We start from the raw sequence: 27,921 nt of genomic DNA on the forward strand, positions 1-27,921 counted from the left end.
AAGTGGGAGTGGGGACCTGGAAGTTTCTGATTTCTACGACTAACTACGCGGGGACCCAGAAAAGTGACGCCGACCCAGCCCTGCCCGGAGGGACGCTCCACGAGGGCGGAGGTGCAGGGAGGCCAGGCCACAATTCGCTGTAACGTGAGCCAGGCTCCGGCGGAAGGGAGGCCAGGCGCCGACCCAGGGGCTGGCTCCAGGGCTCCGGAGAGAACGCGAGAGCTTCGCCCTCCTTAGGCTGAGGCCGACAGGGTCCCGGAGGAGGTGTAATTTGAGCAGAGCTTCCGAGGTCACGCGGAGACACCAGAAGGCCTTTGGTGAAAGGATTTCTTCGGGGTTTGAAGGACGGACAACCTTCTTAAACCGCGCTGCCAGGGAAGAAGGCGGAGGGGGGCGGGGCCTGGAGCCGCGGCCGGGTGTCCACTCGGAAATCTTCGGCTGAAGCTCGGCAATCCCCCCCAACTCCGGCCTCAGCCTGGAGCCCGGGGCCGGTCCGGAAATAGCCGAGCGGATCCGGAAACAGCCGAGAGGACCCGGAAGCGGTGAGCGCCGTCACCAGGGAGTGCGGGAACCCGCCGTTTGCACAGAGGCGATGGCGGCAGCTGCGCCGGCGGCCGCAGGCGAGGATGGCCGGCGACGGCGGCTGGGGGCCGGTACGTGAGGGTGCGTCCATGCACGCTAGGGGCGGTGAAGCCGGAGGCGGGGCCGAGCTCGGCAGCCGGGGGCTGGTGGGGGGTGAGGGGAGTCTGGAGAAAGGGGCGGGGCCATGCCGCCGGGAAGAGGGGGCGGGGCCTGGAGCCACTGGTGGAGGGGGCGTGGCCCGGAGATTCGAGGGGTAGGGCCAGTGGCAGGTGAGAGGTGGGACCCAGCGAGGGAAGCGGCGGGACCAGGTGGGCAGGGGGCGGGGCCACTGGAAGGGAGGGGTCGTGTCAGAGAAAGGAGGGGATTGGGTGAGCCAAGGGGCCGGAAAGAGGTGGGACTATAGGCAACACAAGGCAGAGCTAGGTGAGAAGGAGGCGGGAAGGGGCGGGGCCAGGTGAGTGGGGCGGGGCTCGCTGAAGGTTGGCGTAGTCGGGACCGTGGCTGCCGTACTAGGTTGTAGGACCTGCGGATTTGGTGGCCTGGGGTATTGGGGATCCGGGAGTGATGGGAAGAGAGGCTGCTCCCTGTCTCCCACAGGCTTGGACCCCAAACCCCAAGATGGGGCAAAGGTTGAGGCCGAGTCCGGGGAGGTCGGCCGGCTTCGCGCTGAGCTGGCAGGCGCCCTGGCAGAAATGGAGACCATGAAGGCTGTGGCGGAGGTGAGCGAGAGCACGAAGGCCGAAGCTGTGGCCGCAGTGCAGCGGCAATGCCAAGAAGAGGTGGCCTCGCTGCAGGCCATCCTGAAAGGTGAGGTGGGGACTCCTGCCAGACCCCCCATTAGCCCCATAAGGGGGAGTGCATGACAAGCAAGGGGTCAGGGGCACAGATAAGCTATGGGGTACGTTAGCAGGGCTGCCTAGCACAGGGCGGGCCTGTGTGCCCAGAGGAAGGGGCGCCCTTTTCTAATTTGCATAGAAGCGCTGCCTGTGCTAGCAACACCTCTGTCAGTTCTAGCTAACTTTAGCTCGGAGCTTCTCCCTGATCCCTTGCCCCGTGTCATTTTTTGTCCCTCACTGATGACTGATCAACCCTGAAGATGAGCAACTTCTCAGTTCTCTGAACCGGTCTAATTCTCTGGTTTCCTTCCTTCCCCAGGCACCCCTAATCCACAACCCTGCCCACACCCCTAATCCTCACGCTGCTCCCCCAGGCACCGACTTCCCTTGCTCCCTTCCCGTCCTCTGTTCCGGGATGCACCAGCTCCGCTTGCTGCAGATCCCCCAGCTGCTTCTCAGATTTCCCCCTTCTCTAGTCGGAGGGCAGAGTCTCCAAAAGAGCTTCCAGTCCTGTCCCACTCCTCTGCTGCCACTGCCACTGCTGTAGTGCGGCTCTCATCAACTCCCTGGGACCGTTGCCCCAGCATTCTCACAGGTCTCTCTCTGTAGTCTGGCCTTCCAGAGTAAACTTCCTAAAATCCTGTCCCGCCATGTCATTTCCCTTTCTAACCGCCGCTTCTGGCTCCAGACTTCTCACATTGCAGGCATCTGCCTGCCACTTGTGCAGTGTGGTTTTCTCCTCAGACAACTTACCGTTATCTACTACGTATTTGTTCTTTAAATAGATCCACTTTTTAAAAACTTACTTACCTTTATTTATTTATTTATTTTTTTGAGGAAGATCAGCCCTGAGCTAACATCCATGCTAATCCTCCTGTTTTTGCTGAGGAAGACCGGCTCTGAGCTAACATCTATTGCCAATCCTCCTCCTTTTTTTTTTTTTTCCCCCAAAGCCCCACTAGATAGTTGTATGTTGTAGTTGCACATCCTTCTAGTTGCTGTATGTGGGATGCAGCCTCAGCATGGCTGGACAAGTGGTGCGTCGGTGCGCGCCCGGGATCTTAACCCGGGCTGCCAGTAGCAGAGCGCATGCACTTAACCGCTAAGCCACGGGGCTGGCCCAACATACCTTTATTTAAAGGAAACTTCCTGTCCCTATAAGAGAAACTAAGTGTGTCCTAAATGATAATAACTAACATTTATTGAGCACTTACTATATGCCAGGCACTGAGCTAAATGATTTATGAGTATTTAATCTTCATAACAGTCTCTAGGAGGGAGAAACTATTGTCCCTCTCCATTTTACAAAAGAAGCTCTAAGGCTCAGAGAGGTTAGATAGCTTGCCCGAGGTCACACAGCAAGAAAGCAACAGAAGATTTGAATTCAGGCAGCAGAACCTTTACTACTAATGTAATACACGTTAAAATAAATAACTGTGCAAATAAAAAATGACCGTGTTCCACCCAACATCACCTCCACCTCCCACTGACCTATAGGATAAATTCCAAACTCCTTGGCGTGACATTCAAGGCCTTGGGAGCCATCCACTGCCACCCTCTCCACCCTTTCCAGCATCTCTCCTCATGCACCTCGTTCCAGCAATTTTCAGCATGCCCACCGTGTCTCAGACACACCATCCACTTTCCTGCCCCCGAGCCTTTGCTCGTGCTGGTTCTTTCCCTGCTTCTCCACCTGCTCGTGTCCTGTCCTGGCCAGGCAGGCCGAGTGGGGGCCTCCTTCCTGTGGGATCTAGAAGCCCAGGAACGGTCCTCTTGCAGCTCTTCTCACACTGCTTCCTAACTATTTCCACGACTCCCTTCCCTGTTGGACCATGGGCTCCTGGGGTCGGGGTTTGTGTTTGATTAATTTCTCTATTCCCAGAGCCCAGCTCAAGGTCTAGTCCAGAGTAAATATTTATGACTATTATTAGATATTGATTGTTATTGGTACATATTAACTGGAGTAGATACCATATCTTCAGCATTTATTATGTATCAGGAAGAAGGCTGAATACCTTCCAGATGTCATCTCCTTTGATCCTATAACAGCCCCATGGGGTAATCATAAGTGTCCCCATTTTGCGGCTGAGGACACTGATGCAGAGAGGCTAACTGATTGCCCAGGGCCATCTCTCCACAAAGCCCACTGTCCTAACCGCCATGGTCAATTGCCTAGTGGAGAGCGTCGGGGATGGAGAGTCCTCTGCTCGCCCACAGCTAGGGCCAGTGCACTGACCCCTCTCTCCTCTGCTCTTCCCGCCCCGCCAGACTCCATCAGCAGCTATGAAGCCCAGATCGCTACCCTGAAGCAGGAGCGGCAGCAGCAGCAGCAGGACTGCGAGGAGAAGGAGCGGGAGCTGGGCCGCCTGAAGCAGCTGCTGTCCCGGGCTCACCCCCTGGACTCCTTGGAGAAGCAGATGGAAAAGGTTGGCGTTAGGATGGCCTACCCCTCCCCCTGGGATTTGGAAAGATGTTGAGGCAGCTAAAGGTGACCGTAGAGCAGAGGGGTTGTTGGTGTCCCTTCCCAGGTCATTGGGAGCAGGGCACCCAGTAATAATTCTAGGTACAGCTCCATGCTCGGCAGGGTCATGGCTTGCCACTTCCTAGTGGGATGGCCAGGTTCGTTTACCTCCACAATTAGGGAAAGTTGTGTAGGAGGAAAGGAGCTAACACTTAAGAATACCTCTCATTGGGGGCCAGCCCTGTGGCTTAGTGGTTAAGTGCGCACGCTCCGCTACTAGCGGCCCGGGCTCGGATCCCAGGCGTGCACTGACGCACTGTTTGTCCGGCCATGCTGAGGCCGCGTCCCACATGCAGCAACTAGAAGGATGTGCAACTATAACATACAACTGTCTACTGGGGCTTTGGGGAAAAAAAAAAAAAAAGGAAGAAGATTGGCAATAGACGTTAGCTCAGGGCCAGTCTTCCTCAGCAAAAAGAGGAGGATTGGCATGGATGTTAGCTCAGGGCTGATCTTCCTCACAAAAAAAAAAGGATACCTTCATGCACTAGGCTCTGTGCTCACTGCCTGACAGACTCAGTTTCCCCAATCTTTCCCCTTCTCCCCCCATTATGTCCATTTAACAGATGAGTAAGGTGAAGCTCAGAGAGGCTCAGTTCTCCCCAGGTTATGCACATAAAAAGGAGCAGATTTGGGATTTAAAAATCTAGGCAGTCTGGTTCTAAAGTTTTAGTTCTTAATCTCTGTGGTATATTACCTCCTTTATTATTGTTGTTATTAATAATAGTGGGAAGCACATATTACCAAACTCTTCATCTTTTTTTTTTTTGGTGAGGAAGATCAGCCCTGAGCTAACATCTGCCAATCCTCCTCTTTTTGCTGAGGAAGACTGGCTCTGGGCAAACATCCGTGCCCATCTTCCTCCACTTTATATGGGACGCCGCCACAGCATGGCCTGGCAAGTGGTGCCTCGGTGCACGGTGCGCACCCGGGATCCAAACCCGGGCTGCCAGCAGCGGAGCACGTGCACTTAACTGCTACGCCACGGGGCCGGCCCCCAAACTCTTCATCTTTCAAAGCAAGTTCACATTGTTACCTCGTTTGATCCTCACAGCAGCCTTGGGAGGCAGATACTTACCTCATTTTATGCATGAGGAAACTGAGGCTCAGAGAGAGATGGAGGAAATCGCCGGTTGGAAAGACAAAGATGAAATGGTAGCCCAAGAAAGGAAGGCTTCCAACCCACGGCTTCCCAGCAGAGGCTGCCGCTTGCTTTCAGAGTGTCCCTTAGGGAGCAGTTACACAGGGTGGTGAAGGAGGGGGCTCTGCTAGATTGGAGCCGCCTGGGAGAGCAGAAGGGGCAGCGGGCCTAGAGGCGGGCACTTCCAGTCCTGGCCCAGCTCCTGCGTCCAGCCACTGTGGGCATCTGCAGAGATGTATTCCAGGGCTTCAGAGGTGTGTTGTTTGGGCCACCTTACCCTGCCTGTTGCAACTGTTCACATAGATTTGGAGGGTTAAACTGAACTTGTTTGAGACAAGTTTTTGAGTGATTCAAGAGGTAGAAACGGCATGAGTTGGAAGAGGGTGGTGACTGGCAGGTTTCTGCCTTGGCCAGCTGGGTGGGTGGCAGGGCCATTCTCACTGACCAAGTGCTTGTGGGAGGAGAAATGGCCTCGTGAGCTGGTTCAGATTTGGCTCTCCTAGGGTAGAGGAGGCTGTGCGACATCTAAGTGAAGATGTCCAGAGGCTGTTGGCTGTGCAAGTTCAGCAGGTTCCCAAACCTGAAAAGAGACCAAAAAGAAATGGCCAGCAATTTGGTGGTGATGGGAGTGTGGGAGGTCATATCAGTTAGGATGAGGTTTGAAAACCCAAATCAGCAGTGGCTTAAGTAAGATAGAAGTTTATTTTTCTAAAATTCCAGAGGCAGACATTTCCAGGACTGATGTGGTAGCTCAACAAGTCATTAGGAACCCAGGCTCCTTCTGTGTTGCTGTTTTGCCATAGGTAGCTTACTGCCTCATGGTCCAAAATGACTGCTTGAGTGCCAGCCATCATGTCCACATTCCAGCCAGCAAGAGGAGGAGGAGCAGTAAAGAAAAGCACGCCCTCTCCCTTTAAGGAGTTATCCTGGATGTTGCACATGGCACATCTGCTTACATCTCTTTAGCTGGAACTTAGTCATGTGACCATGCTTAGTTACACGGAAGCTGAGAAATAGATGGTATTCTAGAATTTAGGCCATGTGTCCAACTAAAAACATGAGGTTCTATGATAAAAGAAAAAGAAAAAATGGCTGCTGGAGAAGAAGTGTGGTGAGCAAGTGGGCAACAGGAAGATAGGCGTGACCTTGGCCCCTTTACCTACCGTGTGTCCTGGGGCAAGGCCTGCAAGCTCTCTGAGCCTCTGTGTTCTTGTCTCTAAAATGGGGGTGAATGGCGCCTTCTTGGGAGGATTAGGAGAGAGCTCTGCACAGACCCGAGGGGTCCTGCAGTTGGGAGGGGTCTGTCGCTGCCCGACCGCCTCCCTCCAGGCCCATGAGGACTCGGAGAAGCTGCGAGAGATCGTGCTGCCCATGGAGCAGGAGATTGAGGAGCTGAAGGCGAAGCTGCTGAGGGCGGAGGAGCTGATTCAAGAGATCCAGGTGAGGGGCCGGCCAGGGGGCGCTGAGGGAAGACGGGGTGCTGTAGGACCCCGGCCCCCAGCCTCTTCCCTGCCCCTTTCCCTAGAGACGGCCCCGGCATCCCCCTTCCCTGCACGGCTCCACGGAGTTGCTGTCCTTGTCCCGGGACCCGTCTCCCCCGCTGGAGCCTCTCGAGGAGCTGAGTGGAGACGGGGGTGCGGCAGCCGAGGCCTTTGCCCACAACTGTGACGACAGCGCCTCCATCTCCTCCTTCGCCCTCGGCGGTGGGGCCGGCAGCAGCGCCTCCTTGCCCCGGAGCCGCCAGGGCCTGAGCCCTGAGCAGGAAGAGACAGCCTCCCTGGTGTCCACGGGCACCCTGGTCCCCGAGGGCATCTACCTGCCCCCTCCTGGTTACCAGCTTGTCCCAGACAACCAGTGGGAGCAGCTGCAAATGGAGGTGAGTGGCGTGGGCAGGGTGGCCTGCTTGCCGCCGTCTCTCCCTTCAGCAGATGCTCACTGCACACCTGCTATGTCCAGGCCCTGAGCTAGGGCTGGGGGTTCCACCCTCTGGGAGCTTCCTCCTAGTGAGGGAGCCAGACACAGACGCGCACATGGGCACACGAGGAAGACGGTGTCGCAGGGTGAGACGCCCAGAACAAACTGAATAGGGTCAGGAGGTGGAGACCGGCAGTGCAGGAGACTAAGACCTGGACGGTGAAAAAGGTGCGCTTCGAAGATCGGGGGCAGAAGGAACTGCAAGTTCAAAGGCCCTGAGGATGGACAGGCTATAGTATGTTTGAGGAACAGGAAGGCCACGGAGGAGGAGAGGAGAGATACGCTCAGAAAGAAGGCAGAGGGCCGGCCCCGTGGCTTAGCGGTTAGGTGCGCGCGCTCCACCGCTGGCGGCCCGGGTTTGGATCCCGGGCACGCAGCGATGCACCGCTTCTCCGGCCATGCTGAGGCCGCGTCCCACATACAGCAACTAGAAGGATGTGCAGCTATGACATACAACTATCTACTGGGGCTTTGGGGGGAAAAATAAATAAATAAATAAAATTATTAAAAAAGAAAGAAGGCAGAGTCCATAGGAGGTTGGCCTCTGGGGCCTGCCGTGGTGTTTGCATCTTAGACAAGGAGCAGTGGGAAGCCTCTGCAGGGTTTAGGCTGAGGAAAAGCCTGCTCTGCTTTAGGCTTTTAGCAGATCACTGGGCCTCTGTAGGAATGGACTGTAGGGGGAGGAGGCGACAACAGAAGTGGGGTGGCTGGTTGGGAGATGCGTGACAGTTTAGAAGAAGGTAGTGACTGGGACCAGGAGAGGGCAGCAGAGGTGGAGAGAAGTGGGCGGGTTTGGCATCCACTTTGGAGGCGGAATGGGCCTGCTGGTGGGTTGGTCGTGGGGAGTGGAGGGAAGAGAGGAGTCAGCATCCGTTCCTGGGCTTTTGGCTTGAGTGACTGTGTGGATGATGGCGCCACCCAGTGAGATGCAGAAGGCAAGGCATGAGAGGCGTGGTGAGGAGGGAAGGCCTCCCCTTGGAGGGCGAGGCTGAGGCCAGGGTCTGTGGCAGGGGCGGCAGCTGCAGAAGGACCTGGAGAGCATCAGCCGGGAGCGGGACGAGCTGCAGGAGGGTCTGAGACGGAGCAACGAAGACTGCGCCAAGCAGGTGGGTCCAGCCTCCGCTCCAGCCCAGCGGGGCCTCTGGCCCCCGCCTCCTCCTGGGCCCCCATCTCACCCTCGCCTCCTTCCACCCACAGATGCAGGTGCTGCTGGCCCAGGTCCAGAACTCAGAACAGCTGCTGCGGACCCTGCAGGGGACCGTGAGCCAGGCCCAGGAGCGGGTTCAGCTGCAGATGGTGAGGTTGGGGGCCGGAGCAGGAGTGTGAGGGGAATTGGTTGAGGGGGCACGTGGAAGGTTGAGGCACCTGTCCTGCCCCCCAGCCGCTCGGGCTTCGCCCTGGAGTTGCTGCCAGGTGGATAAGAGGGTTTCCAGGGCATCTGGCACCGTGGCCAGAGGAGAGGCTTTGCATTCAGACCAAGCCCACCATGCACTCGCTCTGTGAACCTGAGCTGATCCCGCAGCTCAGAGCCTCAGCCTTGCCACCTTGAAATGGAGATAATGGGACCTAGCTTGCGGAGTCGTGAAGATTAAAAGCAGGGATTGCAAAGTCAGATACTTCCCGCGACCAAACGGGAGATGTGAATGATTGAACTGGGCCAGGTGTGAGCCAGTAAGGGGCAGCATTGCCAAGCAGGAGTGCGTGCAAAGGGCCTGCTGCTCCTCAGCTCCCGGACTAGAGCCACGTGGGAACGCGGGCACCATGCTGCTGGGTGTTCTGATTTGTCAAGAGAAGCCAGGAATCTGTGCAGTCATGTATATAGTAGTCTCCCAGTTTTTCAGGTTAGCAATTTTTTTAATTTAAGCTTAAAAAAATATTTAACACGGCCAGTGGCTGCCACTGTGTGATCTCCAAGTCATCAGGGAGGGTGTATAAGGAGCTTGGGAGCCAAAGACACTTAACAAAGGGTGTTTCTTCCTTTCTCAGGAGAGGAGGAGGGCGTGGGCTTTCTGGCTATCAGCAATGGCCAGGAGAGGGTTCAGGAATTGCCTTCACAGGGCACTGGAGACTCTCCCCCTCATCGCCTTGTACTAACTGTCCATCCCCAGGCAGAGCTGGCTACCTCCCACAAGTGCCTGAGCCACGAGGTAAAGCGGCTGACTGAGGAAAACCAAGGGCTCCGGGCCGAGCAGCCGCCGTCTTCAGCCCCCTGGGGCCTGGAGCAGGATGAGGGCCAAGAGGAATCGCTGCCCAGCTCCGTGCCGGTAAGGGGGGTGTGGGCGCTGGGGGCCACCCTGTCGGCCCTTCCTTTCTGTACGCAGCAACGCATTGACGTGGGACCATGGGACTCGAGGACAGACCCGGGCTGCTGTGTATTAGCTGCGTCACCTCGGCCAACTCACTTGACTTCTCTAAGGCTCAGTTTCCTCATCTGAAAAATGGGACCGCACCACCTTCTCAGCATTGGCACGAAGAGAAAATGAGTTGACAGAATGCTTGACGTGAAGGAAGCAGTAATTGGGTTTGTTGGTTATTTGTAAGTGACGTGAGATCCACAGAATTGAATTCATCATAATCTTTGGTCATAACAAGCTGTCATCATTGATCTGTGCATGGCCTTGGTTGATTGAATTTATTAAAAATAGGAAGATCACCCGGAACCTTTGCTCGCCCTGAGAACTACAACTGATATCTCCTTATGTGCACCCCCGTATTGCTAGGCTCTGTTTCTGCTCTCGCGAGCTTTATCATTCCCTTGTTCTTTTTGCGGATTGTTCTTATTACATATACATGTCTGCCTAGACAAGGGAGTGCTAACTTGAGTTGGTTTTGAGCTTTATAAAAGGGTGTCTTGCTCTAGGTCATCTCCTGGCACTTTTCACTCAGCACCGTTCCTGAGGGTCCTCCACCATGCCTGAGGGGTGTGGCTGCTGTGGAATGTTCACTGCCGTCCCAGTGTCTTTGTCCACTCTCCCGTGATGGGCATTTGGGTTGTTTCCCTTTTAAGTTTCCTTCTTCCTCCCTTCCTTTCCCCTCCCCACAATCCCCATCGAGCAGGTGGCCCCTGTGGCCTCCACTCCTCCTGCCCATGCCCAGCAGGTGACTTGCATCCGTTCCAGGAGCTGCAGCAGCTGGTGTGCCGCACGCGGCAGGAGGCACGGGCCCATCAGCAGGCCCAGGAGCACGAGGCTGAGCGCCTGCGGATTGAGATCGTGACGCTGCGGGAGGCCCTGGAGGAGGAGACGGCGGCGAGGGCCAGCCTGGAGGGGCAGCTGAGGGTGCAGCGGGAGGAGACAGGTGAGGGAAGAGGAGACGAGCCACCCTGCCCCCGCTCCCAGGGAGGCTGACCTCCTCACAGGGCACCGCCTGGGTGCCAGTGCGCCAACGAGCCTGACCTCTCTTTCTTTGCTTTCCACACAGAGGTGTTAGAGGGTGAGTAGGGGCTGGAGCCCGGCTGGTCAGGGCAGGTGGGGAAGGAGAGAGGGTGTGGGCCTGACGGCTTGCCCCGCCTGACTTCCCAGCCTCCCTGTGCAGCCTGAGGACGGAGATGGAGCGGATCCAGCAGGAACAGAGCAAGGTGAGGCAGAACTCAGGAGCCAGGCTGGGATGACAGGGGAGGGGGCGGCAGTGTGGAGAAGACACTATCTGGCCCCTGCTGGCCTTGGTCTCCCTCAGGCCAGGCAGCAGGAAGCCCTGTGGCAGCCACCAGGCTCAGGCCTCACAGAAGAGGTCAGAGTCAGGGGTGGTGTGGCAGGGGCTCCCCGGTCCAGACATCCTGTTTCTCTGGCCACATACCCTCCCATCTGGCCCAAGGCCCCAGCTCTGCACCCCATCCCACAGGCCCAGCTCACAGACCTCCTCTCAGAACAGAGGGCGAAGGTGCTGCGGCTGCAGGCGGAGCTGGAGACCAGTGAACAGGTGCAGAGGGACTTCGTACGACTGTCCCAGGCCCTGCAGGTACTGCATGTCCCCTCCCCACCAGGCTGGCATGACTCGGTGACTTGTCCTAGGTCTCGCAAGGACAGTGCCCCAATCAGGGGAGTCCTCTTCCTCCTTCTGGGGCCGGCATGATCCTTTCCTCTGAGCTATTGCTCAAAACAAGTTGAAGATCTTGTGTGTCCATCTTTGACGGACACGTGAAGACTGTTGCCCGGGGCCTGGCCCACAGACGTGCAGCGTGCTCATTACGTCAGCCCCACCTGCCCCTGGCCCACACTTCCTCAGGCTGCTCTCTCAGGACCCATTTCTTCCCATGAACCCAGTTTCGCTGTGGGTTGGGGGAGCTGGGGCCACTGGGTACACTGGTCCTGGGCCCTTGCCCCTCAGGGGTTGGCAGGTGGGGTGGGGGCCTCATTTCCCCACCAAGGGCCCTCTGCTTCCCTCACCGGACCCCACAGGTGCGCCTGGAGCGGATCCGCCAGGCAGAGAGTCTGGAGCAAGTGCGTAGCATCATGGACGAGGCGCCCCTCAGGGACGTCAGGGACATCCAGGACACCTGAGGGCAGAACCGCCCGCCCTGGGGAGACTGCCTTTCTCCACTCCCGGACTGTGAGGCCTGGGCTTGGGGGGTTTCAGAATGGAGTCTTTACCCTCTCCAAGCCTGGGTGGAGGTGACAGGGCCACCTCTGCCCTGTCGCTCCAGTGCCTCCTCCCAGGGGTGGCTGGGCCTTCTGCTCCCAAGGATGACACCTGGGTGAGGGTCCCAATCCCCTTCTGGAGCCAAAGGTGCAGGCTCAGCCCTGCAGCTGTCTGGCTGCCATGCTGCCTCTGAGTCCCAACCCTCCCGCCGCCTCCCCAGCCAGACTAACAGCCACGCCTGTTAGGACCGGTCCGTCCAGCCCCCCGAGGCACAGCCCCCCGAGGCACAGCCGAGCTGAGAGTGGGGGTGGAGCCTCGGGTCTGTGTCTGTCAGCGGGCCCTCCACACGCGCACCTGGGACAGGCAGCTGCTTTCTGAAGCGCATGACACTAAGATGCTTGTCCCCGAGATGTGCGCGGAGGCCGGGCCAGACTGTTCTGTCATTTATTTTCAATAAATAAGCAGCTGAGCTCAGCCGCTCGCCTCGTCCCTGCCCCACGGGGGGGGGTTGACAAGGGGAGGGCTGCTGGGGGGGAGAAGTGACGGGGACATTGCGTTTATAAACAGAAAACGTCAGGGGGAGGAAAGGCACGTGGGGGTCTGTGCCGCAGCTCTGGCTGAAGCTGCGTCGCTATCGGGGTGGGGAAGAAGGGGCAGAAGGACTGGTTACTTCCTTCTTTCATCTTCTGCATCTGGAAGCACAAAGGGGAGGGATGAAGCAGGTGGCCGGGGCAGGAGAGGAGAGGAAAAGTCCCTCCCAGGCTCCCTGTCCCCCATCCCCCAGCACACTCACCTAGAGGGTCCTCCCGTACTCACCTGTGTCCCTAGACCCCACTCCTCCCAACCACTGCAGCCCCCGCGTCACACAGCTCAGCGCCCAGCCAGCGCGACGCAGCGCAGCCCAGCAGACAGTGGGGCCCAGAGGTGGGGGCAGTGCTGACCCCCAGAGTAAGGGCAGCAGCCCACCCCCACTTGGAAGCTTGGCAGTGGAGGCGACAGCATTGGCTCCAGGTGGAGCTGCGAGCGCAAGTGACCTCAGGTGCCACCCAGGGGGAAGGGGGCGGGCAGGGGGGCACAGCAGCTGGGGCGAGGGCAAGAAAAGTGGGCGATACCTGTGACACGGTTCAAAGAGATGGAGGAGGGGAACGGGTTATCCTATGGCCAGAGAGGACAGAGAGACAGCTGTTACCGAGGGAGGGAGGCAGGCATGGAGGGCCAAGAGGGCTGAGGAGGTGGTGGGGGCGCCCGGGAGAATGTGTCTGCACCAGGCCTGGAGGCCTCGGGTAAGGAGGAAGGGCCAAGGGGACAGGAAGAACACACCCACCTGAAAAGGAAGGCGGGGCAGGCGCCTTCGCAGCGCAGAGGTAGGGGCTGTGCTCACGGCCCAGGGCCTGACAGGGCTCAGAGGAGGGGAGCGTCTTACCCTCCAGATAGTTCCGAGCAACGAACTTGAGGACTTCGTCAAGCAAAATGACTGGAAACGAGATCTTGAGGACCATGAACCAATGGGCGAAGTCCAGGGCCTGGAGCTTGAAGATCATCTGGGAAGAGGGGGGGTGGAGACAGTGAGACGGACACTGCCCCTCTCAGGAGGGGGCGGGGAGGAGCCAGAGGACCCAGCGCTGCCCTAAACTGACCCCGCCTTCCTCCCTTTGTCAGTGCCTTTAGCCCTAGTGGTCACGGACCCTACACAGGCTCCCTGTGGGATGGGGAACAGGTGGCCCCTGCCTGGAAGAAGGCTCACCGGCAGAGGGTCGACGTAGAGGATGAGGAAATGGAGGGACATGGAGAGGCAGATGGAGCCCACCAGCCAGATGTTCACCCAGGGCGGCATCCGCACGAGGGACTGGTTCTCAGACAGGCTGCAAGGGGGAGGCCAGGCGGAGCCCAGGGTGGGAGACACAAGAGGAAAGGAGTGGTGAGGACAGAGAGCAGGGGTGGAGGACGAAGGCAGCAGGGGGAGGGCAGGTAGGTCCCACCTGTTGAGAGCGTTGCACATCTCGATGGTAACCAGCACAGACAAGGCCATGGTCATGGGCTCGGGGGCCTCAAAGACCTCACAGTCTACTCCCTCGAAATCGGGGTTGTGTTCGTTGCACTTCAGGAAGTGAGTCTGCAGGGGGAGGGGAGAGGAACTGAGATCCCGCAGCAAGCCCCCATGCCACCCTCCTGCTTCCCTGTCCCCTCCCCTCCTCCGTCATCCCCTACCAGCTGGCTGTAGGTGACCTGAGGCCCGTCTTCCGCAAACATGAACCACCAGGCAGCCGCTCCCACAGTGGCTGCACCCACGTAGCCTGTGGTAGAGAGATGGGAGTCAGGGGGTCAGGGCTGGGGAAAGGGGAAGTGTCAAGAAGGCCTCGGCCATGAACAGCTGGTTGAGGAAAAGGGCCCATCGGGGCGGCTGCACTGGGGAAGCTGGTGTCCCAGAGAGAAGGTCAGTCCCAAGGGTTGGGAAAGATTGTGGGGTCCCATCCTGCTCACCCCCAATTGCCATGTAGCGGAAGAAGAGCCAGCCACTGATGAGGGGCTCCTTGGGGCTCCGGGGGGGCCGGTCCATGATGTCCAGGTCTGGTGGGTTGAAGCCCAGGGCTGTGGCCGGGAGCCCGTCAGTCACCAAGTTCACCCACAGCAGCTGCACGGGGATCAGGGCCTCAGGCAGCCCCAAAGCAGCTGTCAGGAAGATGCTGCCAGAAGGAGGGGCCACATGTCTGTCCTGCCTCCCAGACCTGTGGTCATGCCCCACCCAGCCCTGGGTTCCTCCTGGATGCCCGCCCTGGCTGCTTACCAGACCACCTCGCCCACGTTGGAGGAAATCAGGTAGCGGATGAACTGCTTCATGTTGTTGTAGATGGCTCGGCCCTCCTCCACGGCAGCCACAATGGTGGAGAAGTTGTCATCGGCCAGCACCATTTCGGAGGCAGTCTTGGCCACAGCAGTGCCAGATCCCATGGCAATGCCGATTTCGGCCTTCTTCAGGGCAGGGGCATCATTGACACCATCACCTGTCTGTGCGGAGAAAGAGAAGGTGGGACCCGGCCCCTTCCACACACCCCTCCTTGAGACTCTCCCATGACGGCCTGAATCCCTCCTTCCGTGCATCTCCCCGGGGCCCCCACTCAGCACCCTTCTCCCTAGCCCCCAGCTCTCCCAGACGATCATCTCAGTGGACTCTAAACAGACTGCCTCACACCAGACTCCACATGGACCCCGGCCTGGGCAGCCCTGTTGGCGTCCTCACCATAGCCGTGATCTCGTCGAAGGACTGCAGATACTCCACGATCTTGGACTTATGGGTGGGCTCCACGCGGGCAAAGCAGCAGGCGCGGCGGCAGGCCTCCCGCTGCTCGGCCAGGGGCAGGTCATCGAACTCCCGGCCTGTGTAGGCCCGGTCGGCCACCTCCTCATTCTCCCCAAAGATGCCGATTCGTCGGCAGATGGCAATGGCTGTGCCCTTGTTGTCGCCAGTGATCATGATCACTCGGATTCCGGCATCACGGCACAGCTGGATAGAGCCTGTGACCTCCTTGCGGGGTGGGTCCAACATGCCTACCACACCAACGAAGGTCAGGTCCGTCTGGGGAGACAGAGCAGAGATGGAAAATCAGCCAAGGAGGAAGCTCAGGGGGAGACAGGGAGAAAGATCACTGAGCTGGAGGGCGAGCTGATCCTCGGCCTGGTGTTCAAACCTCAGTAGGGCCTCGTACACTCAGGGGCAGGAAATGTTCCCTGTTCACACGTGTACCTGCAGGCCTGGTGGTGACAGGCCCGTTGTGGGTAGCAGGTAGTGTCTTTCACAGAAAGAACTCGAGCTGGAAGTTAGAGCAGTGGTTTCTGCTTTCAGCAGGGCCATCACTTGGTCTACAACTATGGGCAAATTTGTGTTACCTGCCGGGCCACAGTGTCCCCTCGGTAAAATGAAGGGAGTGGACTTTGGTGCCATTCAGAGAGCCAGTCCACTACAAGATAAGGAGCTTGTATCAGAACGCAGGTCGTGCACTGCGTCTTGCGTCAAGATGTCACTATGCAAACACGTCAGCTGAGTATGCTTAGTGATCTAGTTGATTTCTGTTCTGGTATATAAGCACCGCACCTCGTCGCAGGCAGGTCTGCAGATCACACGCAAAGTCGCCCTGACTAGATGACTCCCAAGGTTCTCTCAAACTCTAACGTCCTGTGCTTCTCAGACCCATGATGAAGTAGGCAATGACAAGGGTGGTGGAGGGGTGAGGTGGACGACTCTGGGACAATGCGAGGCTTCGTCTGCTCACCTCGTACTCCATGAACCTGGCAGAGTCATCCAGAATCATATCCTCTCGCTTTGGGGGGGTGTCCCGGGTGGCCAGAGCCAGGCAGCGCAGAGTGTCCCGGCCAGTGCCCCACTCCTTGATCACCAACAAGATCCTTTCCTTCACCGGCCCTGTCATGGGCAACCGGGTGGTACCAACTCGCACATAGTTACAGCGTTCGAGGACCCCCTCAGGGGCACCCTAGGAGAACAGAACAGCATTCAGAGACTACTGTCTTCCAGGGCACAGTGAGACGGGGCAGGGATAGGAGAGGGGTTCAGGATTTGGAAGAACAGGGGGGCCGAGGCACATTCTGATTTCTGACCTTGACAAACATCTTGTTGCCCACAGCAGCCCGGGATTTGGCGGGGGAGCAATAGACAGACATGGACTTCCTGTCTCGGGAGAACTCCAGGGTGAATTCCTTCTTCATTAGCTGGCGGATCACCTGGGAGAGAGGAGACAGGGAGGGAGAGGCCAGACACGAGGCTGGTGGGAAAAGAGCAACGATACCGTGCCAGAAGGGAAGAGTCCCAGACCCCTTAAAACATAGTTAACAAGGATCTCGAGGTCAGAGCAGACCCTAAGCTGAGTCTGAGACACAAGTTAAGTCTGGTACCTACCGCACAAATGGAGAGAATTCCAAGGCTCGTGCTGCCACCGTCTTACAGTGTCCAGTTTAAGCACAACAGAAACAGGACGGCGTAGTAGGGCACCGTCCAGAACTTTCAGTGGTGATGGGAATGTTCTATAATCTGAACTGTCCAATATGGAGCAATTGAGCCATGGCTACTGAGCACGGGAAATGTGGCCAGTGCCACTGAAGAACTGAGTTTTTACTTTTATTTAATTTTAATTAATTTAAATATAAATAACCACACGTGCTTCTAGAGATACGTGTTGTTGGACAGAGCAGACCTAGTGCCTAGCATGCAGTAATACACCATAAAAATTAATGAGAGCTTTTTTTCACCAAATGCATTATGGATATTTCTCCACAAAATAAAATTAAACAAAAATAACAATAATAAAAAATAAGTTGATGTTTATATTATCATTTGTAAATTTTTAAAATTAATCCTCTATTGACAGATATTTAGGTTGTTTTCATTATTTTTGTTATATTAAATAAAGCAGCAATGAGCATCTTGCCCATACATAAAAAAGAATGAGCAATATGGGGAACGTAACACCCCAGAGGAATTCAAGAGAGACATTCGGTAAATACTAACAGCCAGAACTTAGAGTGAGAGTAACAGACTGGGCTTCCAGACAAGGGGAAGCAAAGGAATACGCAGTAGTCATATTTCCCAAATCCTAAACCAGGTCTTGAGGTCTGATAAAAACAAGTGTGCTTCTAGAGACAAAGGGATAAGAGTTGAAATCGTGGCTGCCTCAGGATAGGTCACTTGTGGTTTCTGTGTCCAGCTCCGTCCCTTTCAACTAGAGACAACGGGAAGAAGTGATCTTAAATTCATCAAGGGATGTTACGGCTAGGCGGGAGAAAGAGCCTCGTATAAGCTCTGGGATAAGTCCAGGGGCAGTAGGCCCCACCCCAAATCAGCCTGGCCAGGAAAAGCTGTGGAGAAGCCGCCTGCCTGTGCTGGTTGGGGTCCCAGCATGGGGCATGAAGCCCTGCCCAGCCTGACCGGGGGCCCCTGCCTCCCGAAGTTCCTTGGGTCCTAGTCTGTGTGACCCCGTGGGAGGGAGCACCCAGACTCACTGAGTTGCAGGCGTTGGCCCTCTCCACCTTCGAGAGGGTTCTCACGTCAGTGTTGAATACATTCATCTTCTCCACCAGGGTGGTGAGTGCCGTCTCGGTGGCCTCGCCCACCTTCTCATAGACACCTTTGGCCTGAGAGGGCAGAGGAGGAAGAGGAAGTAGGTGCCTGGGCTCTGGGCCCTTTGCTCCCACCTATCATACCCGCCTTCCACCTAGAATGGGAAGGGAGCAAGCCACTCCCTTCCCCTTACACCCAGCAGAGGACTTGGGACAAGGGACCCCCTTCCCACGACCCCTTCCTTATGGCCTGTTGAGGAGGCCTAGACTTTGAGCCAGTTGAAAGTGGAAGAAGGGGCTGCCTCAGGAGTGGAGAGGTTACCTCATTGAAGTCCAAGGAGGAGTCATTGCAGAGGGCACAAATGGTGGCCAGCTCCACCAGCCCATCGTACTGCCCTGCCCGGACTGGCTTATCATTCTTCAAGCTGGCAGCGGGGTGGGGGAGGGAGGAAGAGAAAGAGACAGATAGAGAAGAATAGAGAGTGAGATGCAGAGAGAGCTCGGGGAAGGCAGTGACGGACAGGCAGGGAGATGGCAACCAACTTGGAGATGAGTTGAGATAGAGAACAAGGTCAGGGAAGGAAGAGGAGAGAGAGAGGAAGACAACACTAGAGGGAGGGAGCTAGGGAAGAGGTGGCGTGTGTAGGGGGGCATGAGGAGCTGGGGAGAAGACTCTGGGGGGACTTACACCTCTCCTTCTGGAGCATAAGTGGAACCAGTGATAGAGAACTCGTTCAGAATGCAGATGTCCCCATCCACCTTGTCAATGATAAACATCTGCAGGGGAGAAGGGCACGCACACAGACGTCTAACTCTCCGCATCCCCGAAGGCCCGTGCTCCTAACGTCCCTCTGCCCAGCCATGTGCGTAGACTAACTGAACTTCCTACCACCGCCCCCTCCCCGCTTTCCTTTTTCCTCCCTGCATCCTCCCCTCTCCCCCACTCCCTTGCAATCATTCTCCATGTTGTGTTAGTGGCCTTAAAACAAAAGTGACTGAAGGCCACACTGGAGGCTCCTTTAGATCAGTTAATAAAATAAGACGTGCACAACAAAGTGTGGTGGGGACGTGGCTACTAGTCCACCTGTTGGCACACGGCCCATCTACAGCTCCAGCCACTTGTGGCCAGATCTTCCAGTTTTGCCATTTTTCCAGGGAGAGCTAGAAAGTCAGGTTATTTTCCTATGAAATCTCTTGACTTTCAAATGTGGGCAATTAATTCATTTGTATAAAACACGACAGGAGCCAGTTGCACAAGCCTGCTGTCTGGCTTTGAAGCTTGTGCCTTGGAGAGCTGTAGAGAACGCAACGCCCAGGGGAGAGCAGCCTGCCCTGAACCAGAGCAAGTGTGGAGGGGACTGGGCTCAAGACATGTTCCAAGACAAAACAGTTCTGTGGTCAAGTAAATTTGGCAAACTCTGGGTGAAACAAAGTAGAATCCATCCTGTTTTTGATCAGCCTTCTCAGGGGCTTTCAAATGCCAACAGGCATGTGGGTCTCCCCAAGGGGCTCAGGGTATAGCCTTTGTCCCCCTGATCTCACCACACAGCCCTCGCTTCTCAGAACAGCAATTTGTATTTCATGAACATGCTATTCCACAGGACTCTGTTTAGGGCAGGAGTTCTTTGCCTGGGGTCCATGGCCAACCCCCCTCCCAAGGGGTCTGTGAACTTGATGGCAAAAAAAATTATATCTTTTATTTTCTCTCTAACTGACATGCAGCATTTCCTTCCAATTATGAAGGCAGGCAATGGACCACATCAGTATTCGCAAAACCCATGACTCTGCCACCAATGTAACCACAGATACTTTCCTATCACATCGCATTGTCGCAGAGCCCTCAAAATAGCATCTGTCCTCATTGCTGCTTCAGCGTTACAGTGGTTCTTAGACCGACCACTAGAACTTGCTACTTAACGCATTAATAAAGAAGCACATGTGCTACCAAATCACAAATTTGTTTTTAAAATATTTGATAACTGTATTTCAATCATTGGTTTCCTCTCTAATCTGATATATTTTTTAAACAGAATTCTATGTATTCAATCTTATATGTTTAAAATATCATACTTAGAAGAGATCCCGACTGCCAAAGAGTCTGAGGCACAGAAAAGATGAAGAGCCCTGGTTTAGGAAATGCTGTTCAAGATTAGTGTGGCTGAGCGCCCCAGGCCCTGCCATGGACGACCATGCTGGAGGGCGGTCTGGTGCACAGGCAGGAGCTCTGGGGCCAGACAGACTTGGGTTTGAAACGTAACACTGCTACTTGTTAACTGTGCTCTGAATCTCCCAGATCCTCAGTTTCCTCCTCTGAAAAATGGGGTTAATGAGACCTTCCCCTGACAGGGCTGTTGTGAAGGATTAGAGGTAACAGCTGGCAGGCAGTGTCTGGCACATGGACGGTGGCTAGAGGGACCTCTCTGGCTGGGGTGGAGGGGCCTCTCTGATCCCTTCATAGCTGGCAGGATGGCACTCTATCTGCCCTTTGAGCATTTCCCAAGCCAAAACAAGAAGCTGCCAGTGAGGAAGGGGTGGCCCCATCTTTGGAGGCTCATTTCACCCCAGAGGCAGTCTTCTGAGTGGGGTGTTGCCCACACCCCCTGACCTTGCAGACAGACATCTGGTTGGTGGTGAGGGTGCCTGTCTTGTCGGAACAGATGACAGAGGTGCAGCCCAGAGTCTCCACGGAGGGCAAACTCCTCACGATCGCATTTTTCTTTGCCATCCGGCGGGTACCCAGGGCCAGGCAGGTGGTGATGACTGCAGGAAGGCCTGTGAGGAGGGAGGAGAGAGAGGGAAGGAACAATAATGGGGGAGGAAGGGAAACCTAGTGCGATAGGCTGAATAACGGCCCCCAATCAGGTCCTAATCCCTGGAATCTGTAAATGATACCTTATTTGGACAAAGGGTCTTTGCAGATGAGATCAGCAAATAGGAGGAGAAAGAGAGGCTGTCATACCTTCTGGGATTGCAGCCACAGCCAGGGCCACAGCAATCTTAAAGTAGTAGATGGCACCACGCAACCAGGAGCCCCCATGGACGGGGTCATTGAAGTGGCCAATGTTGATGAGCCAGACGGCCACGCAGATGAGGGAGATGACCTTGGAGAGCTGCTCCCCAAACTCATCCAGCTTCTGCTGCAGAGGGGTCTTGTCCTGTTCTGTGGCGGCCATCTGGTCACGGATCTTCCCAATCTCGGTGCTCACACCAGTAGTGGCCACGATGCCTAAGGCCTTGCCAGCTGCAATGTTGGTGCCCTGGGAAGGTGAAGAAGAGCAAGGAATCAGGCAAGAGGTGACCCTCATGCTGCATCCCCCTACTGTGGGCCTCATCTCTTCTCACACCACCAGCCTCTCCCAGACAAGGGCCTCTGGCTTGAGCGCACGACAGCTGGCCCTGGATGGCTCACCGAGAAAAGCATGTTCTTCTTGTCCTGGTTGACAGCTCGGGGGTCAGGAACAGGTTCTGTGTGCTTGATGACAGACACTGACTCGCCTGTGCAGAAGGGGCCGAGGGGTTTTCAGATGACATCATGTCCTTCTCCCCCACTGCCCGCCCCTAACTCCCTCCCTGCTTGGCAGGACAGGGCCCTGTAAGGACCAAGCAACAATCCTGGAGGAAGCCTGGACTCCGGAAGAAGCCACTGGAGGCAAATGGGGAATCCATTCAGAGTAAAAAGACCTTGACCGGAGCCCCAGCTGGACCACTTAAAAGCGGCATGACTTTGGGCCACTTAACCTCTGTTTGCTCCTCTGTAAAATGGGGACAGTAATACACGCACTTCAGAACAAGGTCTTGGTGAAAGTCAAATAAGCTGACGAATGTGCAAGTGCACTGTCAACTGTGGAGCACATTCCTGGGAGGGAGAGGCGCCACCCTTGGGACCTTACCCCCCTCACCCAAATCGCAGGGGCTCAGGCAGTCATCCTGGGCCAGCCCAGCCTCGCCGCCTTGGACCACGGGGAATGGTCACCGGCTCTTCACCCTCCCTCTCCCAGAGAAGAAACAGAAGCAGCCATGGTTTCAAGTACATGCGAACCTTCCATCTTGTCCTAGAATCTATGGTTCCTCACTTGGGGACTTTTGAGGAGACAGAATAGTTCTCTAGGTGAGTATGTTCACACGTCCGTGTGGAGGGGTGGGTCGATAGCCATTTGGAGAATGAGCACAAACGTCCTGCCCTCTCCCATGACCCCTTGTGTCAGGCTTGCCACAGAATGAACAAAGCTGAGCAATGCTGACGTGGCTGCCGCTGTGGAACCAGGAGGGGGCCCTATCGCTGAGTGTTCTCTTTTATCCACCTAGAATTTCATCCCTGCCCACCCAGCTCCTCCCTCACCAAATCCTCATCCCACACCCCCTTGCTGCATCTTCCCACCCAGGCCAGCAGACCTGTCAGGATGGACTGGTCAACCCGGAGGGTGGTGGATTTGATGGAGAGGATGCGGATATCTGCAGGGACTTTGTCCCCCACTGCGGAGAGGGTAGAGAAGAGTGAAGTCAGTTGAGAAAGGAGTTTTCTTCTTCCCTAAGGAAAACCCCAAGCTTTGACTACTTCCTCTTATCCTTCAGGTCTTGGAGGGGTCACCTGGGCTGGGTGCCCCCCCAGCCCCGGGCTTGAGTCGGGCCCTTGGCATGTTCCCCGCAGCCCAGGCGAGCATCTCCCCTTAATGCTCACTCCAATTGCTCCTGTTGTTGAGCGCCTTTCTCCCTGTGGGCTATGAGCCCTGTGAGGGAGGGTCTGGCGTACCGCCTGGACATAGCATATGCTCAGTAAATGTGCGCTGAGTGACGGGGGGAAAATCAGGAACAATTCAGTTGTATATGAAGAAAATACAACTGAGAATGGGAGACAGCCAAACAGAGAGGGAAACAACAGGGAGAATGGTGAGGAGGGCAAAGCAAGAACAGAACTAAAGAAAACAGGGTGAGTTGGAGAGAAGTGTGTCGGGGGAAGAGAATGAAGTGGAACAGCCAAGCCAGGGAGGCAGGCAGACACGGGAGAAAAAAACGGGAAATGAGAAAATCATTGTCAACCAAGACAGAAGGGGGAGGCCAGGCCCTGGTCTGAGCGTCTGAGGGAAGGCAGGGAGCTGCGGTGAGTGAGCTGGGGGACAGGCAGGAGAGAAGAGGAGGGCTGTGAGAAACAAGGAGTGGGAGGCAAAAAAAGCAACACCCCCCGAGAGCAGAGAAAGAGGGGGGAGGCCAAGAGAGATGCACAGAGAGAGTGGGTCAGAACAGAAACCATGCTGGGCAGAGGCTGACAAGGCGGATGCCCCGCCAGACTTAGAGACCTCTGAGGAGGCTAACCGCCTCCCAGGGCCCCTGGCTCATCCCACCTGGTCCCCTGGATGGTACTGGGGACAGCGTTTGACCGCTTTCCTTTCCCTGTTTCTAAGGTCCCTCCTCCTGTGCCAGAGGAAGCTGATGGAGGAGGGAAGAGGTCGGTGACGGAGTTGGGCGGGACACCCTGTCACCCAAGCTGAAGCAATATTCATAGAGATTCACGGCACTGACTCCAAACTGTCACTGTGGCAAGATGGCCCTATGATGGGGCACCAGGGTCTTCAGCCCGCCCTCCCTCCCTCTCCCCAAGTTTCCCATGGTGGCAACTTGGGTGTCTGGTGGAGGGAAGCAGGCCTAGAAAGATATATTCCCCTATGCCAGGGGCCTGGAGACATGGGAAGGCCTGCACAGGGCAAATATAAAAACCGCTGAAGGGGGCAGAATCCCAGTAATCTTAGCCACCCGGCCCCCACCCTCCCTGTCAGGCATTAAGTGTCCCTCACCAGAGAGGCGGGGCACTCCTTGAGCTCCTCTCCTCTCAGGTCCCGTGCTCTCTGCTGGGGCCTGAGTTTCCCTTACATGGTCGGGGGCTTGAGCCTTCGGCCCCCCTCTTCCCTTCTACCCTCACTCCTTCCCCTTTGAGAGGCCTCAAGGGCACTGAGAGGTCAAGATTTCAAGCTGACCAAGCTTGGGGGTGGGTGGAAGGAGAGGGAAGCCAGGCCTCAGGAGGGGGGTGGAGACGGGGCCACTGGCAAGGACTGGGTTCCACCTGTTGCTTGCAAGTGCTGGGTGAGAGGAGGGGAGCAGGGGGTCTGCCTGCAGCTTCAGGGACAGGACTGGCTGTTCCTGCTGCGACTCTGGCAGGGAGGGGGTGCTGTGGCCACAGTGCCCCGGGGTGACCTCCTGAGATGTCTGGGAAGGAGAAGCAAAGACTCTGCCATCCTGGCTACCTCCTGGACACCAGGATCAGGGGCTGACCAGCCCCCCCGCCCCCCCGATATACACATCTTCTTGGCCTCGAACCCAAGGCCTTCCATCCTGGACCACTCATTCCCATCACTCACCAGCCACCTCCACAATGTCCCCGGGGACAATGTCCCGAGCCTTGATCCTCTGCACTGACTTGCGGTCAGCCCGGTAGACCTTCCCCATTTCCGGTTCATATTCCTTTAGAGCCTCGATGGCGTTTTCTGCATTACGCTCCTGGGGGGACAGGGTGGAGGAGAAGAGGGTCATCAGAGGTAGGAAGGTCGTGGAATGGGAGGGGACCGGTGGGGGAAGAGGAGGGGGTTGTGGAGATGGAGGAGCAGGGGCCAGAGACCTGGCGGAAATAGGGACGTCACAGAGGAGGAGGCAGGTTATACAGCCCAGGCTCCTGGCAAGGGGAAGCAGACAAACCCCACATGAAGGTAGGCGTGTGTGTGTTGAGGAAACTGTCCCCTGTGGCTGAAAACAGGTTAGGGCGTTTGGGGGAGAGAAGAAAGAAGCATCAAAGAAAATCAGAAAGCAAGGGACAGGAAAAGTAGAGGGAGGGAAGGGAAGAGAAAGAAGGAAATCAAACTAGCATTTGTTGAAATCCTACTATATGCCAGGCACAGGGCCAGGCACTTCCACACTCACCCATCTTGTTAAATTTCCCCACAACTCTGAGGGACAGGATTATTAGCCCCATTTTATTTTATTTTTCTGTGAGGAAGATCAGCCCTGAGCTAACATCCGTGCTAATCCTCCTCTTTTTGCTGAGGAAGACCGGCTCTGAGCTAACATCTATTGCCAATCCTCCTCCTTTTTTTTTTTTTCCACAAAGGCCCAGTAGATAGTTGTACGTCATAGCTGCACATCCTTCTAGTTGCAGTATGTGGGACACGGCCTCAGCATATTAGCCCCATTTTATGGATAAGGAAACTGAGGCTCAGAGAGATGAAGGAACTTGCCAGGGTTACACAGCCAGCAAGTGACAGTGGGAACACCAGTCTCCCACCTCTTTCCAACACTCTATCCCATTTCCAAACTGGGCAATAGGACCAAAGAGCAAGGCTAGCCCAGGGGAAGTGATGGAGGAGGAAGAGACAGGGAGGGAGGCTGGTCTCATGGTCAGTGTCAGGATGGGAAGGAGTGAGGCGGGGTCAAAGCTAACCTGCCAAACCCCCACGATGGCATTGGCAATGAGGATCAAGAGAATGACAAAGGGTTCAACGAAGGCAGTGATGGTCTCTTCACCTTCCTCGAACCAGGCCAGCACCTGGGGAGCAGGAAGGGAGAATATCAGCTAAGAAAGCCCCTCAAATGGGTCAAGAGAGGAGAAGGAGGTAAGAACATGAACGGGGCAGGGCATCATGGGGGCGCTGCAGCCCCACGTGGGTTTGAGGTTCTCCAGGCTCCGAGGCGCATACTCACACGGGCACTGCCACTGCCGTTATTCAGCGGGCACAGGCGGGCACAGACATGCACAACTCGGGGATTAACTGGGAATGCTTTCAGGTTTCCCTGACTGAATTGTTGGCTTGTAAACGAAGCTCAGGGGACACCCGGGCCAACTACCCCCACAGCCACATCCATCCCAGCCACATCCATCCCACGGGAGCCAAAACGCCATAGGAAAAACCCTGTGGTCCTCGAGGGCGACTGGCCCACCCACAGCCCTCCCCCATAGCCCAAGGCAGGGAAGCTCCAATTTCATGAGGGAGCAGGAGGTGGGGATAGTGTTACGGGGCCTCTTGTACACACCCCACCCCAGCTGTTGCCACTGCCAGGCAACAGCCACAGGGAAATGTCAAGGAGCAAATCTGAGAAGGGAGAAGGGAGGCCCTGCCAGCTAGTACTCAGGGGCTCGCAGGGCCTTCATTAAGGAGACCAGGAGACAGGGAGACTTCTTTGCCTCTAGAGTCTTATCTTCCGGCAGGCCTAAGATGTTAAGGAAGAAACTCCCAAATGCGGGATGGACTGTTGGGACGGTGGGTGCTGATGGAAGCTCCAGGGCAAGAGAGATGGCAGGGCCGGGGGAGGGAGGAGCTGAGGCTGTGAGGGGCCTGGGAAGGGCAGAGAAGGAGAAGGTGAAGGTCAGGCCAGGAGGGTGACAGGAGTTCCAGTCCTGATGTGGAGGGAGGGTGGCGAAGCTGGGAGACATGCGAGGGATTTGGGCCCTTGCGCGCATTTGGAGTCCTCCTCGCACCAGCAGCTCTTTCCCGCCTCGAGGAGGGAGTCTTTGCCTGGACCAATCAGTATCAGGAGGGCGGGGCAGGGGCGCCAGGATGCTCAGGGATTGGTTGAGCGGGGGCGAGCGCCCCAGGGCATGCTGGGAGTAGTGGTGGCCCGGGAGTCGCATCTGAGCTGGGGAGCCCTGCGCTCTGGGGGTAACACGAGCCCTCGAAACCCTTGAAGCTGCGGGGGTGGCTTAGCTTCAGTGTTTTGGCTGAGAACACCCTTAAAGCTTAAAATAAAACCTGCCTGCGGGAATAAAACGTGCCCGCGGGGTGTGGGGGAGGACAGAGGAGGATGCAAATCAGCGCCTCCCCACCTCCCTCAGTTCTGCTCTGTAGAATAGGATGCTGAGGGCAATAGGATGATTCGGAGCCCGCCCCCCGCCAACAGGCTCTCCAGATCCCCCCCAACCTACACCCCGGCTAGCCCCCAGATGCCCTACCACACTTACAAAGGAAATGCAGGCGGCCAGGAGAAGGATCCGCACCAGGAGGTCTTCAAACTGCTCTATCACCAGCTCCCACAGGGACTTCGCTGGGGGAAGAGGCAAGGGGAGGTGGCCCCCCAGGGTTAAGGTCTAGCGGGTGGATGAACGGCTGAGACTCCAGGTGCAGGCTGGGGTCCAGGAACTGAGAGTGCCCTGAATTACAGCCTGGAGCAGGAAGGTTCTGGGGTGATGGGCAAGGCCACTTGGTACTGAGAGAAGAGCTGAGAGAGCTGCCAGAGTCTAAATAAACAGGCTCCTCAAAGCGGTGGGCAGTGGTTCAACGGCTGGATGCCTCAAGGAGAGAGTGCCTGGAAACTTCTGCCCCCAGCCAGACTCTAACCTTTGAGGAGGGATATTTGCCCCAGGAGTGGGTAGGGTGAAGGCAGGGAGAAAGGAGTGGGGCCCAGAGCAGAGGGAGGGTCATTTATGAGAGCTCAGGGAGTTGAGTAACTTACCTTCCTCAGCGGGGAGCTCTACCCAGGGAAAAAGAAGAAAAGGACATATTCATTTGGGGTTCAGTCTAATGCCCCCCCACACCAAGGACTTTGTGGCTAAGATAAGAGAATCAGGCCACCAAAAGGCCATCTGAGGTTCACCAAGGTCATCCCACAAAACCTCCCAAAACTCTGGGTCTCAGGGACCCTGTTTTCTCAGTATCCTCTTTCCCCCACAGTCATTGAACCATGGCCCATCTCTTCCCTACGATACCCTTGAGGGAGAGGCTCCAGTGTGTGTGTGTGTGTGTGTGTGTTGCCGGGGGCACAAGAGGGCGTTACCAGCCTCTTCTCCAAAGGACACTTACCGTTGGGGCCGTATTTCTCCAGATGCCGCTTAACTTGGTCCGGGGTGAGGCCTGCAGTCTCGCTCACCCCAAAATAGGCCAAACATTCTTCTGTGGTCTTGGAGTGTGCAGCCTCCATTGTGCTCCCTTCCTGGGGGCCAGGGGGCGGTGTGTTCCTTCTGGGGGGGGTTCTCACGCGTGGGGGGCCTTCCTCAGTGCGTCCACCTGCCTGTTTGGGTTTCTTCCTTTTTCTCTCCTGCCCCCCCCCAGGTTTTCCTTCCCTCCACGAAGCTCTGACCCCGTCCCACTTGCAGCAGCCGGCCACCCCCCCAACCCCCAGCTGGTCCTTATGAGCGAGTGGGGGGGCAGGCTCCCCCCTCCTCCAGATCAGTGATTGGCTGGCTGAATCCAGCAGGAGGGATCAGAAGAGAGAGATATTTCTGCTGACAGAGGGGGAACAGTGGGGCT

The 27,921-nt window shown here is 56.4% G+C and overlaps 2 protein-coding genes across 3 annotated transcripts; one reads left to right on the top strand and one right to left on the bottom strand.

Moving 5' to 3' along the window:
• RABEP2 (rabaptin, RAB GTPase binding effector protein 2) lies at positions 1-12,106 on the top strand. Of its 2 annotated transcripts, none has more exons than XM_087417213.1 (13): positions 1-663; positions 1,180-1,389; positions 3,687-3,844; positions 6,410-6,520; positions 6,606-6,956; positions 8,065-8,160; positions 8,252-8,350; positions 9,163-9,318; positions 10,174-10,351; positions 10,475-10,486; positions 10,576-10,631; positions 10,895-11,011; positions 11,452-12,106. In XM_087417213.1, the coding sequence occupies exons 1-13, from the start codon at positions 627-629 to the stop codon at positions 11,551-11,553; spliced, it is 1,683 nt and encodes a 560-aa protein (XP_087273339.1). In that variant the 5' UTR covers positions 1-626; the 3' UTR covers positions 11,554-12,106. The 2 variants fall into 2 exon arrangements, with proteins under 2 accessions (XP_087273339.1, XP_004439421.1); XM_004439364.3 differs by having other exon boundaries at positions 1-653.
• Positions 10,174-27,677, bottom strand: ATP2A1 (ATPase sarcoplasmic/endoplasmic reticulum Ca2+ transporting 1). The gene is given in 22 exon segments (XM_004439366.3): positions 10,174-12,324; positions 13,056-13,173; positions 13,377-13,494; positions 13,612-13,745; positions 13,841-13,926; positions 14,114-14,316; positions 14,418-14,638; positions 14,871-15,206; positions 15,901-16,119; positions 16,244-16,366; positions 17,642-17,773; positions 18,021-18,123; positions 18,387-18,475; positions 20,304-20,470; positions 20,658-20,955; positions 21,108-21,193; positions 22,091-22,171; positions 24,049-24,187; positions 25,122-25,226; positions 26,637-26,719; positions 27,128-27,145; positions 27,475-27,677. Coding segments are annotated over 22 exon segments (3,096 nt in total). The 5' UTR covers positions 27,593-27,677; the 3' UTR covers positions 10,174-12,205.
• Positions 27,678-27,921: the final 244 nt, after the last annotated feature.

The sequence above is a fragment of the Ceratotherium simum genome, chromosome 26 (assembly GCF_057802395.1).
Source record: "Ceratotherium simum simum isolate JZ-2026a chromosome 26, ASM5780239v1, whole genome shotgun sequence".
Lineage (NCBI taxonomy): Eukaryota > Metazoa > Chordata > Mammalia > Perissodactyla > Rhinocerotidae > Ceratotherium > Ceratotherium simum.